Genomic DNA, 15,817 nt, shown 5'->3' on the forward strand with positions numbered 1-15,817 from the left:
AGCTCCAGTCAGCTAAAAGGGAAAAGACCATTTTCGCTAAGGTGTGCACCCAGGGCATTTTCCCTCAGTGGCGCCCGCTTGGTGGACTGGGTGGGTGGTGGTGGGGGTCTACGAAGGGGACGTACAGTGATCTCTTTGGACTCGTCCTCGTCCATCCTGCGGGGCTTCATCTTGGTGTAGTCCACGGGCAGGTCCCAGCAGTCCCCCTCACTCAGCTGGAAGCACCGGCTGCTAACCACTGCCTGCTGGGGGGACATGGGCTCCAGGGGTGTCAGGATCGGGCAGCATCCTTCCCGCGGCCGCTGTTTGTTCATGCTCAGGTCCAGGGTCCCGTTCTCATCCACCTCCATGTCAGGGTTCTGCGAGACAGAAGGACACGGTGACCAAGCGCATCTTCCCTCGGACCACAGCCCTTTCGCCAGGACAGAGGTCAAGCTGGAAACTCCTCACGGCAGTCTCACTCGCAGAAGCTCCCCAGGTGAGCAGAAGTGGTCCCCTCACCAGTTCTGCTTTCCACGCGAGGCTGTGGAACTGGCTGACAGGAGCATAGGGCATCCATCTGTCCGCTTACCTATGGACCACCTCTCAGTCTCTCTTGTCTCTTATCCACGAATCTATCATCTATCACTTAACTATCATAGATCTGTATCTTTTTCCCCTAATATGTCTCTGCTTTTAGAAATAAGCCTCACCAGAAGAAAAACAAGTGCCTGATTTCAATTCTATCACAGTTCAAAGACCTCTTAAGAGGTCAGAAATGGAAGTGTGTACAAATTATACATCTATACATAAAAATGTACACAGATTTAAAATTCTCTTTTAGTTTCACTGATGCTAATACTCCCAGACTTGGAGATGAAGAAAATACAAGAATTTAGAGGGATGGAGGAGAGGAACTATAATTTCCTTTTTGGGGGGCGGGGGCGGTGGGATCAAATTGAGTCCTACCAGGTACAGACTCTGGGAATACAGTAGTGAACAAAACAAAACAAATCCCTCCACACAGAACTTACTTTCCAATACAAAACCTTATCATACCTGATGAAGAGGATTTTCTATTTTAAGGCAGGGAAATGTGCAATCACAGTACAACATGCTTCCACAGCAGTGATCACGGCTGACCTGCTCTAAGGGTCAGCAAACCTGCAATTTAGTCACCCAGCTTTGCAAAAGCCAAAGGGGTGCAAGATGAGGGGTTTCTTTTCGTTTTGATGCTTTAAACAGATCAAGAATCACTGAGAATCTTCCTCTCGGGAATGGGGAGAGAAGGAAGGGCAGATGGAGGACAGAGGAAAGAAAAATCAAAATACCCCCGAAAATCCTCCATTTTTTCCCCCAAAGAGTCATACTCTCTTGAACAATTTGATGTCAGAGCTGGCGTGAACGCCGCTGCCTACTCAGACGTCTGGCGTCTCTTTCTTCGGGATGTAAGAGCAGAGGGAAGGTGCTTGGAATCAACCTCCGCCTCTGGGCTGTTACCGGGGTAAATCCCAGCGTATTATTCTGCCTGAACCCTTGTCAAAGTGCACCTCTGGTTTCCAGCTTTCAGACTAATACAGCCTTCATCATGTCGGACTGTAATTCCCTCGGTCTTAGTTAATATTTAATAAAGCGAAAACACACATACACATACACACACACAAAACCTCGAAGGGGTTATTGTCTTTTGTTTTCCCCTTGCCACAAAATTTCCTCCATGGCAGCCTGGCATTTTAGCAGCCCTGATCATGGAAATTGCATGCCCCTGACACTCCTCCAAAATCCAGGAATAAAAATATTAATAGAGAAGAAAGCATTTGCAAGACATAAAATTACTGACCTTTCTCCATTCACACAAATTACACCTATTTCTAACAACTACGGTCAGTGTGGTGCGCTCAGGAGCCTGCCCAGCGGTGCTGGGCGACGAGGCGGCCCTTTGTTCTGGAGACGAGAGCCTCCCGCTCGCCGGCGGGGGCAGGACGCGCTCGCGCCCGGGTCCCTGGCCGCCTGGCGGCCTCTCTGGGCAGCTCCGGGCGCGACGGGGCCGCGCGGTTCCCCCTCCTACCGGGAGCCGGTCGACGAGGACCCGCCCTGGCCCTGCTCACTGTTGTGGCATCTGTGGTGTTCTGAACTAATGGAAGCTGACTGTAATTGCTTGGCTGGGAGCCCGCGGGGAAACGGGATTTTTGCCCTTTCTTTGTTCCCCAGCTCTGGGCTGGAGGGCACGGTCCAGCCCTCCCGCGGCGGCCTCCGCCCGCGGCGCTGCACACCCTTCTCTGATTAAGGGCCGGGGCGCAAGGCCCCTCGAGGTTCCTAGTCTCCGTGCTGCCCTCGGGATCGCCAGGAGGGGAGCGTGGTGTGGGTCCTAAAAGGGGGAAGGGCGGTGCTCCTAAATGCACAGGTGAATCTGAAAGACTGAACTGGAAAATGTGTCCCCAGGGCCGTGCGCAGTCAGGCTTCCTCGGAGTAGAGCCAGGGAATGGGCGGTCTGCGAGGGGGACCTCGGGGTCGCGGCGGCAGGGAAGGGAGGTGGGGGTGGGGGTGGGCCGAGGCCCCGCCCCGCCAGGCGCGCCCCGTCCGTACCCTCGCGGCGCACAGGTCCTGCGGCTTGGTGGACAGGTTCTGCGGCATCTCGCGGCAGCGCGTGGACAGGTTGAGGATGGCCGTGGCCGCCATGTGCGCGGCCTCCACGTCGTGCGTGTAGTCGAAGCTGCTCTTGCTGCACGTGCTGCTGGCGCTGCTGCCGCCGCCGCAGCTCAGGTTGCTGCTGCTGCTGGGCGCGTAGGTGCTGGTGGTGCTGCTGCTGGGGCTGGCGTCCTTGCAGTACCGCTTCGCTGGGGAGACAGCGCGCGGCGGTGACTCGGGGGCCCCGCCCAGGCCCGCGGCCGCAGAAGCGCTCCCCGCGCCACCCGCCCGCCCACACCTGTGCGTCGGTCCCCAGGGGGACAGGGCACCTGCCCACCAGCTAATTCCCCGAAAGAAGCCTGGCTTTTCCTGCTTTTTCCTTCTTTCCCATTGTGTGGGCGGAGCCGGGAGCCCGCAGGAAGAGCACCGAGGCTCTCAAGCAGGGGCCAGGGCAGGGGCGCTTTGGAACTGATCCCTTAAAGGCCAGCCCTGCTTCGGGCGCGGCCACCGAGGCGCGGCCCGCACCAGCTGACCACAGTCCAAGGTTGGCTCCTGTTACGGCTGCTCATCTACTCTCACGGGGAGACGGGGACCCTGCAGCCCACTCATCCCTCTAGAGAGTGGACGGCCTGTCCCGTCCGGAGGGGCCGCAGCAGCCCTTTGGGGCGCCCTGACCTGTGCAGATGGCCCAGATGCCCAGGGAAGGCTCTTGTGGGTCGGCGAGCACCTGCGCTTTGGGAAGGGCGGGCCCTGCCGCTCCGCCCTCGTGTGCATCCCAGCCACCAGCTTCCCTCCCGGATCCGTCTGAGCAACCAGCCTCCCAACCACCCATTCGGACCCACAGGGCAAGGGTGGCTTCCGGAGCTGTTTGCACCTCCTTTAGCGCAAGGACGGGAAGGTGACCGATGGATGACTGATTAGGATGTGCCCGGGTCATTAAAGACACAGGATGCCCTTTGCTTAGGAGTCAGCAGCTGGCCTGAGCCTGCAGAGGGGGCGGGAATTACTCCGAGGGGAGACCCGAGGGCGCCAGGAGAGCTGACTGCAGGGTCTGCAGGGTGACACCCCCTCCAGCAACCCACCCCTTCACAGGGCACAGGCCCCTCCTGCAGGGAGCTCAGCCGTCACCCCGACAGAGGCCAAGCTGCAGGGGGAGCCCAGAGGGGGCTCCAGCCCTGCTCAAGGCTGCCTGTGTGCACGCGAGAGTCCCATCAAGATCATTCTGGCAGACAAGTCACCTCTTCTGAAAGAGGGAGGGGACGCTGCTCCCCTGTCCTCAGCATTGCCTTCCTTGTGCCTGCAACCTGGCGCCCCGCCCAGGTGTGGTCAGCAAGTGACCACGTGATCACAGTCAACACTGCTGGTCATCACGGCACCCCCCAAGAGCGGCCCCAAAGCACCCTGTTCCCACACAAATGAAAGCACCGACTTTCACCACTGACACCTTTCGACCTGGGACGGGAGACTGAGTTTTCCTGACCCCAAGGACGTGGCGGGGGGGGGAGGTTCTGAGCGTGCAGCCGCCTCAGGGAAGCTGCCGGCCTTGTCGCAGCCCCGCGCCGGGGCCAGGCTCAGTTCCACACCCTCACACCCGCCCAGTGCGAGGAACGACTTCCGTCCTGCTCATGGGACTCGGTCAAGCCCGAGGACCAGTCCTCACACTTGTGCGGGTGCCTGCCCTTCTCCTCTCCCCCGTGAGCACACCTGCTCGGCGCAGCGGACAGCACGGGGGCTGTGGTCCCCCCTCTGAGCACAGACGGGGAGGCGGGGACCACGCAGGGCACCCCCGGTGGGCTCTGTAAAACAAACCAGGGCAGCGGCCGCTGGGCAGCTCACAAGCCTCTCCGAAAGGACTCAAGTTTGTGGCTTCACATCGTTTACAATTTTGTTATAAAAACGGGAATATAAAAACTGGGGGGGGGGGGAATGAACTACCACTTAGGAGGGATTTCTTTTTTCTTTTTTCCCTAGTGAGGGTTAGACACTGGTTCAGGAAAAGAAACATGGTCCACATAAATAAGGAAAAAAGTTTTGTTTTGCAATGAGGAGATTTCAGTTTCCAAAACAAAGTAAACAGCATACGTGTGTCTACGCAACAGACTGCACTCTGCAACTTCTGGTAAAAGGCACTGACTTTACCAAATATTCAAATCAAGACTCCACTTCCCCTGGATTATGCCAAGCTGATGGGCCTCGTCCAGAATTTTAGCAGCTGATGGAACTGGACAATTTATTGATGTGCCTGTCAGCTCACATGACCCAGAAGGAAGGCAAACAGAACATTTGTTTCACAAGCATCCTTTCACCACGGGCCATCAATCATGAATTCTTTGCTCCAAATGCAAATAAGAGTCTGTGTACTTCAAGTCTCTCAGATAATGAAGCTCTTTGGTTTTAGTCATTATTTCCTATTTGTAAAATATTTACAAAGCTGTTAGTGTCAGTAATCTTTATGACCAATCACACGAACAGCCGACTCATTGGAAAAGCCCCTGCTACTGGGAAAGATCGAAGGCAAAAGGAGAAGAGGGCGGCAGAGGGTGAGATGGTCAGATGGCATCACTACCTCAACAGACATGAATTTGAACAAACTTCAGGAGACAGCGAAGGACAGGGTAGCCTGGCGTGCCGCAGTCCACGGGGTCGCAAAGACTCGGCTACAACTTAGCAACTGAACCACAGCACGCTCTACGACTTAGCAACTGAACCACAGCACGCTCAGAGCTTCTGGGGCTCACTGCGTGGACACCAGGGGGTGCCACAGAGCAGGGGCAACTCTGCCTCGCTCCCAGCCCTGGGACAGCCCCCCCTTCCACTTTAACCAAGTCAAAACTTTCTTTTTCTTTTGGCAAAGCTATTTTCAATCAAAGCTTTTCCCAATCAACCTGCAAACAAATGCATTCATGTTCCTCAGATGCCAGCACATCCTTGAACTTAGGAGACAGAACAGCTTCTACTCCAGAGAGAGGCCCTCTCATTTACAACGTCAGAAGTCCACCTGATCTTACCCCGTGCTGAGAAACATCTCAAGTGCCCTGCCCTCTTGTGCAGGAAAAGGAAAAACAGGCTGGGGTTTACAGTGATTAAAGATGATGAATTAGAAAAACAACCAGCCACCTTCCAATTCAGTCTATCTGCCTGAAAGACTCTTTCGACGTGGGTGCGTCGCCCTTCTGAACTATCATTTTGTGTAGGGAGTAGATCAATGTGGCCTTCCGATCTGAATTACTGTGAAAAGCAGGCAAAATGGAACACAGACGGGAGATATGCTTCCTGAGGATCCGCCCCCTGGTTGGGTCTGCGCCCCCGTCAGGTCTGGGTGGACTCAGGGGTCTGCACCCCCTAATTCGTAGCCCTGACTCCCAGATGTCATGTGGGTTCCTGGCTGTGCTTTCCCGTAAGCAAGCCGAGATGCGGATGCAGAGTCCTCAGGGGAACAGCGGCGCCTCCCGAAGGCAGTTTGCTCACGTGGTTTACAGTTTATCACGTCTAAACCGGGGCTGGATTCTTGGTGGTCTCCCGCCTGCTCACTCTCTCTGGGTACCATCTGCCCAGCTTCTGTCTGTCCAGGCCGCACCCGCCGTGGAGGGGTGGGTGGGCTTCGGGTCTCGGGAGATGGGACTTGGGACCCAGAGCTGCAGGGGGAGGCCTGGACCTCTCCTTGTGCATGAGCAGGTCTGAGGAGGCTGGGGGCAGGCTGCTGAGTCCAGGCACAATCTGTCCTGAGGATATGACTGGGGAAGAAGCTCCTGGAGGCGGAGGTGAGTGTGGGGGGTGGGAGAATGGGGAGGCAGGTCTTCCAAGGAGAGGCTGACCTGGGGGTGGGGGTGGAGGCAGGGAGGCCTGGCCCAGAGGATGGGACCTGGAGGCACAGGAGGGCTCGCCCACGGGGCCCTCCCTATGCCAGTGATGAGGCCTAGGCTGGGGAGGGCAGGTGATGGGGAGGTGGGCAGATCAGAGACAAGGCCTTTGAAGAGCAGCTGTTGTTCAGCTGTGAGCTGTGTCTGACTCTTTGCAGCCACGTGGCCTGCAGCACACTAGGCTCCTCTGTCCTTCTCCATCTCCCTGACTTTCCTCAAACTCATGTCCACTGAGTTGGTGATGCCATCCAACCATCTCATCCTCTGTCATCCCCTTCTCCTCCTGCCTTCAATCTTTCCCAGCATCAGGGTCTTTTCCAATGAGCTGGCTGTTCACATCAGGTGGCCAAAGTATTGGAGCTTCAGCTTCAGCATCAGTTCGTCCAGTGAAAATTCAGAGTTGATTTCCTGAACAGAGAGTGGTTTAAGGATGGGAGGGAGAACGTGGAAGTTGGGAATAACCCAGAGGGAGGCTCACGAGAGGGGCCCACGTGGGGCTGAGAGCGTAGGGTTTTAACAAAGCCTGAGGGTGGTGATAAACTGCCCAGAGACACAGTGGGATGGCTTAGACCCAGTCGGAAACTTTTTCTGCGAAGGGCCTGGCAGTGGTGGAGGCTTGGCGGTTACGAGGTCTCTGCTAGCACTGCACGTTGGGCTGTTGTCCTGGGAAACAGCCGCCGTCCACATGGATGAGGAAAACTGCTTCTAAACACTGAAATTTGAATTCTTCTTTTGTTTTTCCCATCTATTTTACAGTGGAAATGCCATTCTTAGCTCACCATAAACAGGCCTCGGGGGAGGCGGGAAGACCCCGGCCAGGGGCAGGGCTCCCTCCTGTATCACTCCCGCTTGGGATGTCGGAGGTCGGTGTGCTCCGCCCCAAGGCAGACGACACAAAGTCGTCTCCTCACCGCCTCTGGGTCGTCCTGTCCCTTCTCTCCCGCGTCTCAAGTCCTGCCTTGCTGGCCAGCCGGCAGCTTCCACTCACTCGTGCATTTCCTGCCTTCTGGTAATTTCCACTCACAATCAAGTTTAAAATTCACCACTTTGGTAAAACTCATGCTGATTCCTTCATGCAGCATGGACACCTTGCTTCACTGTGCCTGGGTGTGTTTCACTGTCTTCTATAACCCACAGTCTCTTCCTTGAAGCTTGTTATAAAGAAGAGGAAGAAAATGGATGGATGGATGATGGGTAGATAGGTTGGCCCATGGATGGATGGATGGATAAATAGATGGATGGATGGAGACATGGATGGATAGATGTATGGTGGACAGATAGGTGGGCCCATGGACAGATGGATGGAGAGAGAGAGGGATAGACAGACTGGTAGATGAGACACACAGCTACTCCTGAGTGTCTGGAAGAACGCGGGTGAATAAATCAATGTTTGTTGACTGTTCTTGGTCATGGCTGGTGGAATGTGAGGGACGACCCCAGAGCCTGGGGCAAGAGTCCTGCTTTTCCAGCCTCCGTGCACCCCAGACCCTGACCCCCACTCCCAGGCGTTATGCTCCCCCCCCCCCCCCCCCCCCCCGCCCCAGGAGGCTCATTCTGCGGTCTCTGGAGGCAGTGGCCCAGCCCATTGTGCACCTGGAGCAAGTCTTGGAGACAACCCTCTTGGGGGCGACTGCAGATGCCGGCCATGCCATGAAGGCTGCCTTTCCCTTTCCCTCAGTTTCTAGAAGACATGGCGCTGAAGTGTCTCTTCTGTGTTCTTTTAATTTGGGGATCAGCTGAAGAGCAGGGCAACAGCAGGGGTCTTTTCTGGGGGGGTGAACGATACTAACATGTGTAGGTTCCCCTCGTAGCCTTGTTGGCTGAGCTGCACCTAGTCAGCCAGCAGGCTGGAACAATCGCTCCCTCTGCTTTCAAGGAAACCACCATGCGGGAGGATCATGTGTCTGTTCCCACTCAGCTCCTAAAAGGAAGAGCTGAGAAAGGGCATGGTGACCCTGGTCATGCCTTCACCAGATCCAACCAGAACGCAATGGAAAGGACAGGAAATCGGGTCTCGCAGGACAACAGCAACAGGCTGTGTGCAGAAGTGGCCACCAGACACTATAAAACGTCAGTGAACTGGGGACCCTACAAGCACAGACCTTAATTGTGTGGTCTGAAGAATTCAAGTTCTTCAGATCCCTCATTTGCATCAAATGAATGAAGTCATAACAAAGCCTGAAATTAGCAAATTATTACTACAAAACCCTCAATTATTATGTTATACCCTAAGCCACTCCCTTTTCTCTGCTTCCATCTTTGTTCCTATGTACTTAGAATTGATACACGCAAGGGTAATCAATCTGAGATACATCAAAGAAATATTATATTTCATTCACCATGAATTAATTGCTATTAACATAAAGAATGACTAAAATAATGTAGAAAAACGTGCAGCAACTCATATGGAATTGTGAAAACGTTTTGGAACTCCCCAAGCATTCAATTTAAATGGATTTTTTTGGTGTGCAGTGAGTTTAATTAAATATCTTTTTCAGAGAACTGCTCTGAAATCTTCCAAACCCTCTCTCCTGGCCTCTGCTGAAGAATGCCAAGATAAGACTCCTAAATCACCCAGCGTACACAACCCACGTCCCCATCGGTAACATCTGCCAACTAAGTCCATATATCCTAGAACTGAAAATAGAAACGTGGTTAGATAGATACGGAAAGTCACGGAACGCAGTCTCCCCTCTGTGCTTCAATTACTTACCAAATTAGCTCTGTGATGACACGGGAACTAGCCTGTTTAGAGTTTGCACCCCTTCTTGTGGGTTCAGATATGCACGAGTGAAAATAAATGATCTTTCCCCATGAAGCATATGTTTACCTATTTCATGGGCTCCACGAACGAGGCCAGTGACAGAGTCACAAAGCCAGGACAGGACGCTCCCCAGGCCCCACCCTGGGGTCCGAGCCTGCTGGAAGAAGGCTAGTGGGGCCCACAGAAACTGCATGTTAGACTCACTGGTGACTTTTTAAAAATGCTGCCCACAGGGACCACCTCTGGGGAGTCAGATTCAACTGGTCTGGGGTGCAGCCATAGACATCAGAATTAAAACATTTCCCCAATGAATGCACCATGCATCCTGACTTGAGAACAGGCAGAGAGCACAGAACTCTCAGAAGGACCAGGAACTCCGGGCAGATACCCTGGCTCTCCTGGTTTTGTCTGTGTCGGAGTATCTATCAGAGGAAGCTGGTGGAGATGAGGACACGTCTCAGCAGCGCCGTGGAGCAGACAAGCCCACGGCTGTCTGTCTCCACTGCCTGCCGGCGCCTGGATGATGCTCTGCCCTGGGGATGATGGGGAAGGGGTCTCCCTCCCTCCCTGCCCCCCTCCCTCTCCCAGGACCTGCTCGCCCACACCTGCGGGTACCTGGGGCCGCAGGAAACCCGCCTAGGCTGCGGGCGTGCTTTCCTTGGTGCCCAGCGAGCGACCCCATGCTCGGTCGGTTTGTAGGCAATGGATATGCACAACAACAACATTATCAACGGCAAGCGTGACGCTCATGTAGAAGAGGGTGCACCTCCTACCATCGAATCCTTTGGGGGATATGTCCCTGGTTTGCACCTTGGGAGCTATGGCCCGCTTGCCATAAGTATGGCTGTCGTATGTGTTGTACTCAAACGAAGTCTTGGAATATTTCTCCAGCTCTTTGGCCAAGTTGGAGCGAGGCGTGGTGGTGGGCACGTTGTTTCTGTAGCCGTAGTGTGGGATCTCCAGCTGCTTTACAAAGCACATGGGCCTGGAAGCAAAGAGAGAGAATGGACAGCTTGCTTTCTCACGGCCACACATGAGACGCGGTTCATCTTAAAACGAGAACATCTTGTTTCTTAGCTGTGTTAAGGAACCGGAATCTTGCCCTAAAATCCCAATTCTGTTTTCTTGAGAAAAGGCCAAGCATGCTGTAATGATACAACGTCAAATTGGCTTCTGCCAAGATGCCGACTTTTTGGAAATAAAAAGGACAGAAAATAAAATACTTAACTTCTTGCCCTGTTTTTTTTTTTTTTTTTTTCTTTTCAGAGTCTAAGAAAGTGTGGAGAAGAGAATGCAAAGTGAATGTGGGAAGGGATCTCAGATCCCTGTTTTGTGGGGCTTTCAGACAGTGTTGCAAGCTTCACGCATGGTGAATCGAGAGAAGAAGCTCCCTTAACAAAATATGAGGAAGTGAGAGAAATACTCTCCAGGATGTGGGTGGAGAAGATGCTACATGGACATGTATTCAGCTGGACAATACAATGGAACACGTCTTGATGCGTTCTGACAAATATTAACGTGCACTTTCAAGGTTGGCACCTAGTAGTCATTCATTTTTCTACATGATGGAATAAAATGTCTAAATAGAAGAACTCTGTTACATATTCATGAATATTCTGTCTTGTGTTTCGTGTGTCCATCTATCTCAAAGGACTTTTTAGACTTTTTTTTAAAAAATAATTTTAGATTTGCAGGAAATTGGTAAGAGAATTCCCTTAAAGACTTTCTGCCCCAAACTTCTCCGTATGTTAACAAGTTTATCTATCAAATCACCAACACATTTACTTTGATGTCATTAATTTAGCTTATTTACTTCTCAAATCACCAAAAAGATGTAACAATTAGTTAAATGTCTATTATTTGGGGCATTTGAGCAGGAAGTGGGGTGGGTCATAAATGAACGAAAGCCTAGGCCTTGCCTTCAAATGTCACCTGGACTGTGATCTTATTTTAGGAGCCCAAGGGCTCTCAGAGTCCTGGGGAATGGAGGACCCCTCAGGGCCATGAAAGTCCATTCAGTTTTAAGGGAGAAGGTGGTGTTTGTCAAGGTTAAGATCCGGGATGGGGCAGGAAAGACACCAGGAACACTGAACGATAAGGAGCAAGAAAGCCCAGTGCATCTCTGGGGGCAGTAGGAGGCGGGGCAGGTGGGCCCAGGCTGGGACTGTCTACTCGTCCAGGACAAAGGACGTGGGCCTGGAAGGCTTGACCCTTAAGCCCCGAGGAGGTGGGACCAGCTCTGAGGGCGGGTGTGCTGGAGCAGAGGCATCGAGGAGGGACATTTGGTGACAAAACGGAGCAGGTGCTGGGGGCCTGAGACAGGGGTCGGAGGGGGGCCTTGGGCAGGACTGTAGCCCTCACCTAAGTCTCAAGGACCTGTTAGACCCCCTGCCTGAAGACTCTTAAAAGCATAAGTAGCTGAACGATCGTAGGTTGAAATTCTCTTCCTTCCTTCCTGTCTTCTTGTTCCCCCGCCGCCCGGAACGAGCGGCTCCTGAGTGAAGACATTTGAGGAACATGAAGTGACACGGATGGCCCAGGTCCTCCAGACCCGCTCACAGCTGGGGCAACAGCGCGCCCTCGGGGTGCAGAGCTGAGCCCAGCCTGGCCGGCCCAGTGCCTCCCGCACCATGGAGGGGGCTTCTGCCCCCAGGCCTGTCCCCATTCTGCCTCTTTACTCCTAGCCCAAGGCGGGGGAAGGCCATCGCTGCAGAAGGGCTGGCCCAGGGCCTTCGGTTTCACTGTCAGTTGACGTGGCTTCCCGTCACACTACGTGGAGAAAGGGGCCCAGGCTCGGGGTCACAAAGGAGTCCTCTCTCTGAGTGAGGCGACGCCTGCCACTTCCCATGTGTCTCATCCGTGCCCAGGGGCCAGCGAGTGCCTCAATGAAAGGCAAGCTTGGAGCTGAGCCCAGGACGGGGGGAGGGAGGTGGGCATGGGCTCTGTCCAGCCCTGGGGGGGCCTGTGCAAGGGGAGGGGCCTCAACAGAAGCCCTCTGCCCCAATCTCTCCCTTTGGCCAAACTCTCCTCAGATTAATCACTCCTCCCCAAACGTGCGCTACCACGGGGGCCGTCACACTGAGCAGTCCTCGGGGAGGGACGCCGTTGGTGTGGCCGCACCTGTAAGCGGGGTGAGTCACGGGCACTTGGGGACAAGTGAGGTGGGCAGTGACCTCGAGGAGAAAGGCCTAGAGGGGCGCACCCCAGAATTTACTGCGCTTTCTCTCTAAATGGGAGAATCATAGAAGGTTTTTATTTTCTTATTTCTGTCCAGTGAAGCATTTCTCATTTTCTGTAAAGATTTTAACTTTTCTATTGAGAGATAAAAAGGAGTTTAATGACTACGGTAAAATCCTTTTAGGAAAATGGGAAGTAATACATGACAAAACCAGGGAGGTGTTTGTATCATTTGCCTAGTGATTTTTTCAAGGTGATTTATCCCAAAGAAATAATTTAACAGAAGCAAAATTGCATGCGTGTGTGTATGTGTGTGTATCTGTGTGAGTGTATCTCTATCTGGGTAGGTGGGTGTGCATCTTTCTCTGTGCATGCAGGTGTGTGTAGGTGGGTGTGCATGTCTGTGCATGTGTGTGTGCGTGTGTGTGCAAACGTGGGTGTGTGTGTGCAGGCATCTCTGTGCATGTGCATGTGTGTTTGTGTGTCGTGTGTGGTATGAGGGTACGTGTGGGTATGTGTGCACAAGTGTGTGAGTGTGTGTGTGCAAGTGTGTTTCTGTGTGTGCCGTGTGTGGTATGAGGGTACGTGTGGGTATGTGTGCACAAGCGTGTGTGTGTGTGTGTGCGAGTGTGTTTCTGTGTGTGTCGTGTGTGGTGTGAGGGTATGTGTGGGTATGTGTGCACAAGCGTGTGTGTGTGTGCGAGTGTGTTTGTGTGTCGTGTGTGGTGTGAATGTACGTGTGGGTATGTGTGCACAAGCGTGTGTGTGTGTGTGCAGATGTGCGAGTGTGTGCACACATGTGGGCTTTTATGTGTGCATGTGTGTGTGTGCATGCGTGCTCACTGCCTGCCCTTCAAGAGTCAGCTTGGACGCGTGCTAAGTGCCAGGCTAGAAGTGCTTCCAGCACAGGTGTGCCCTGCCTTGGGCACCAGCAGCTGTGGGGATCACGGCACGATTCTCACAAGGACGCGGAGGCTGCTGCTGTGACCCCAACCAAACGTGGAGGTCGACCAGCTTGCACATGGACGAGGGCTTGAAGGGACCACGCGGAAATGAGTGTTGAGGGAAACGAGGGCTTCCTCTTCACTGCCCCCCGAGGAACCATCCTAAACGTCGCAGTGGAGGGCACCAGGTGACCTTTGCCCCCCACCCCGTCTTCACTGCCAGTGACTGAGTGGCCTCAGGTAAGTCCTCTGCCCCCTGTCCCCCAGTTTCCTTGCCCACAACATGGGTGGCATCGTCCGGCCCACCTCCTGGGGCATCTGAGGACAGGGCTTCTCTGCACTGGACGTGGGCGCCCTTGGAACTCAAAGGCTGAAGCAGGGGTGCTGCCCTCTCCCCCAAATTAAGATGCAGTGACTTGGGGCACCCCATGAATTCTCCAGCTGCCTTTTCGGCTAGAACCTAGAGCATTAGGGCCAAAGGAGAGCCAGCAATGGCTCCCTCTGCACTCCCAGGGCTCAGGAAGACCCAGGGAAGATGGATGAGCTGGGGGTGGGGGTTGTGGCCACAGTGAGATCTCCTAACTGAACTGGCTCCCCCGCCCTGCCCCTAAGCACGGCCACCCCTCAGCGTCTGGGCACCCATCCCACGGGGAGGGCCATGCACCGGTCCCGACGGCACATCTGGTACCTGAGCACTCGGTCGGAGGCCTGGTTGGACTTGGACACGTCACAGCTCTGGTGCTTTTCCTGGGCCTTTGCCAGTTTCTCTGCTGCAGCAATAGGGCATCCGGAAAGGCTGCAAAGACAGGGGGTCTAAGAGTCTTCCATAGTGCCCCCTCATTGACCCCATCACCTCCTCCCACCCTCCCTCTGGCAGCAACAGGCTCCCGAACTTCAGGGATGGAGTGAACCCGGAAGGGGCTTTGCATGTTTGCCCCCCACCTCCAGCAGACATGCTGATGGCCGTGTCACGTGAGTGAACGCGTGGCCCTTTTCAAGGATGACAAAACAGAGGCAGAATCGTTCAAGGGACACAGAATCTTAGACGCGGTGTCCGCTCTGGGATGCTCGCTGGGGAGTTGACCACTGGGTAGGATGGGTTCCTGAAAACCCCGAGTGCAGGGCTCTCTGGTTTTGCTGACCTCAGCACGGTGGACACAGGCTGACCAGCCTGGCTGCGTGCTCTCCAGAAAGAGACCCAGAAGGGGGAGGAAGGCAGAACGATCTCGAGGCTCCTGTAAAATGTTTTCTGAACCTAAATATTTACAGAAAGAGACAGCAGTGTGCTCTTCTGTGTTTGAGCTGGTTTTTCGTGAAACCCTGGTGTCTGCCGTGTGCATCTCCGCTCAGAGAGCAGAGGCTCCGTCTGCAAACACAGAGAGTCCGGAATTGGCATGATTCTGCAGATTTACGGAGGAGCTGATGTTGTGGGCCTTGTAATCAGGGATCAGGGGGCTGATCCAGCCATCACATCACAGTCCTCCAGAGGATGCCCGGGAACGTCTTCGAGGGGTACAAGTTTGTGACCTCATTCATTATAAATTTAGCACAAGTAGTCAAGTTTACCAGACAAGCCACAATGAAAATGAAACTTATAATAGCTTCCTCCACTTAGATACAACTTTATGCAACTTCGTGAAGCTGAAATGATAGGCAGCACAAAAACAATTTGACAGAATCACTCTCCGGCTTTTGGATAAAAGGACCTGACGCGAACTGAATATTAGAAGTCACTCAGCAGAAGCCGGGACAAGGCATGAGAGGATGGGGCTTGTCCCGAGCAGAGTGCGGTCTGCAGCTGCAGCCCAGGAAGGCCTGTCTCCTCGGGCCCCTTTCCCGGCCTGTCCCCTCACCAGCATCTTTGCACACCTGCTGGCAGCCGGTGACACCCACACGGATGACCGGGGTGTCGGCAGGGGTCACGGGGCGGCCGAGTGAGGCCGCACTGTGCTCAGTCTGGGGTCTCTAGCTGCCATCCCGTCTGATGAGGACAGGGCGGGGGACCTCCCGACCCCCGGAAGCTAAGGGAGAGGTTCCCGCCTTCCTTGGAGTCGCTGCAGATGGTTACGGCTCCATCCAGGGTCTGAACTCAAGGAGCACACCTCCCGGGGGACCGTCGCTCCGTCATGAGCTGGCGAGACGCCTGCAGACTCGGGGTCTAAGCCCCGAGCTCTGCCGGGCGCCCAGGGCCGGCTCGGCTCCCCCCTCCTGACGGCAGGGCCCAGGCCCCCGTCCCGCGGGGCTGCGCCCCCTCCCGAGGGCACGGGGCGGGGCTGCCGGGGACCGGCTCCCCTGCAGCGAGAACGCAGGAGCTCCGCTTACCTTCTGTGCGAGTTCCTGTTGCTATTTACATGCCCTCGCCCCGTGCAGCCTGGAGTGGGACACTTGAGAACATTCTCATGCATGGCAAGAACTTGACAAGGAGAGGCAGAGAAAACAGCCCAGCGTTAAAACACAGAACGGTC

The 15,817-nt window shown here is 54.4% G+C and overlaps 1 protein-coding gene across 1 annotated transcript in view; it reads right to left on the reverse strand.

The window, feature by feature from the left end:
• The window catches only part of MYT1L (myelin transcription factor 1 like), a 387,004-nt gene that overhangs the window by 67,196 nt on the left and 303,991 nt on the right, over positions 1-15,817 (reverse strand). The window contains exons 11-15 of the mRNA XM_061163968.1: positions 15,675-15,765; positions 14,041-14,148; positions 10,005-10,216; positions 2,566-2,816; positions 126-359 (exon numbers count right to left, since the gene is read on the reverse strand). Coding sequence (XP_061019951.1) covers positions 126-359; positions 2,566-2,816; positions 10,005-10,216; positions 14,041-14,148; positions 15,675-15,765 — 896 coding nt within the window. The remainder of the gene's footprint in view (positions 1-125; positions 360-2,565; positions 2,817-10,004; positions 10,217-14,040; positions 14,149-15,674; positions 15,766-15,817) is intronic.

The sequence above is a fragment of the Dama dama genome, chromosome 16, assembly GCF_033118175.1.
Source record: "Dama dama isolate Ldn47 chromosome 16, ASM3311817v1, whole genome shotgun sequence".
NCBI classification, from domain to species: Eukaryota; Metazoa; Chordata; class Mammalia; order Artiodactyla; family Cervidae; genus Dama; species Dama dama.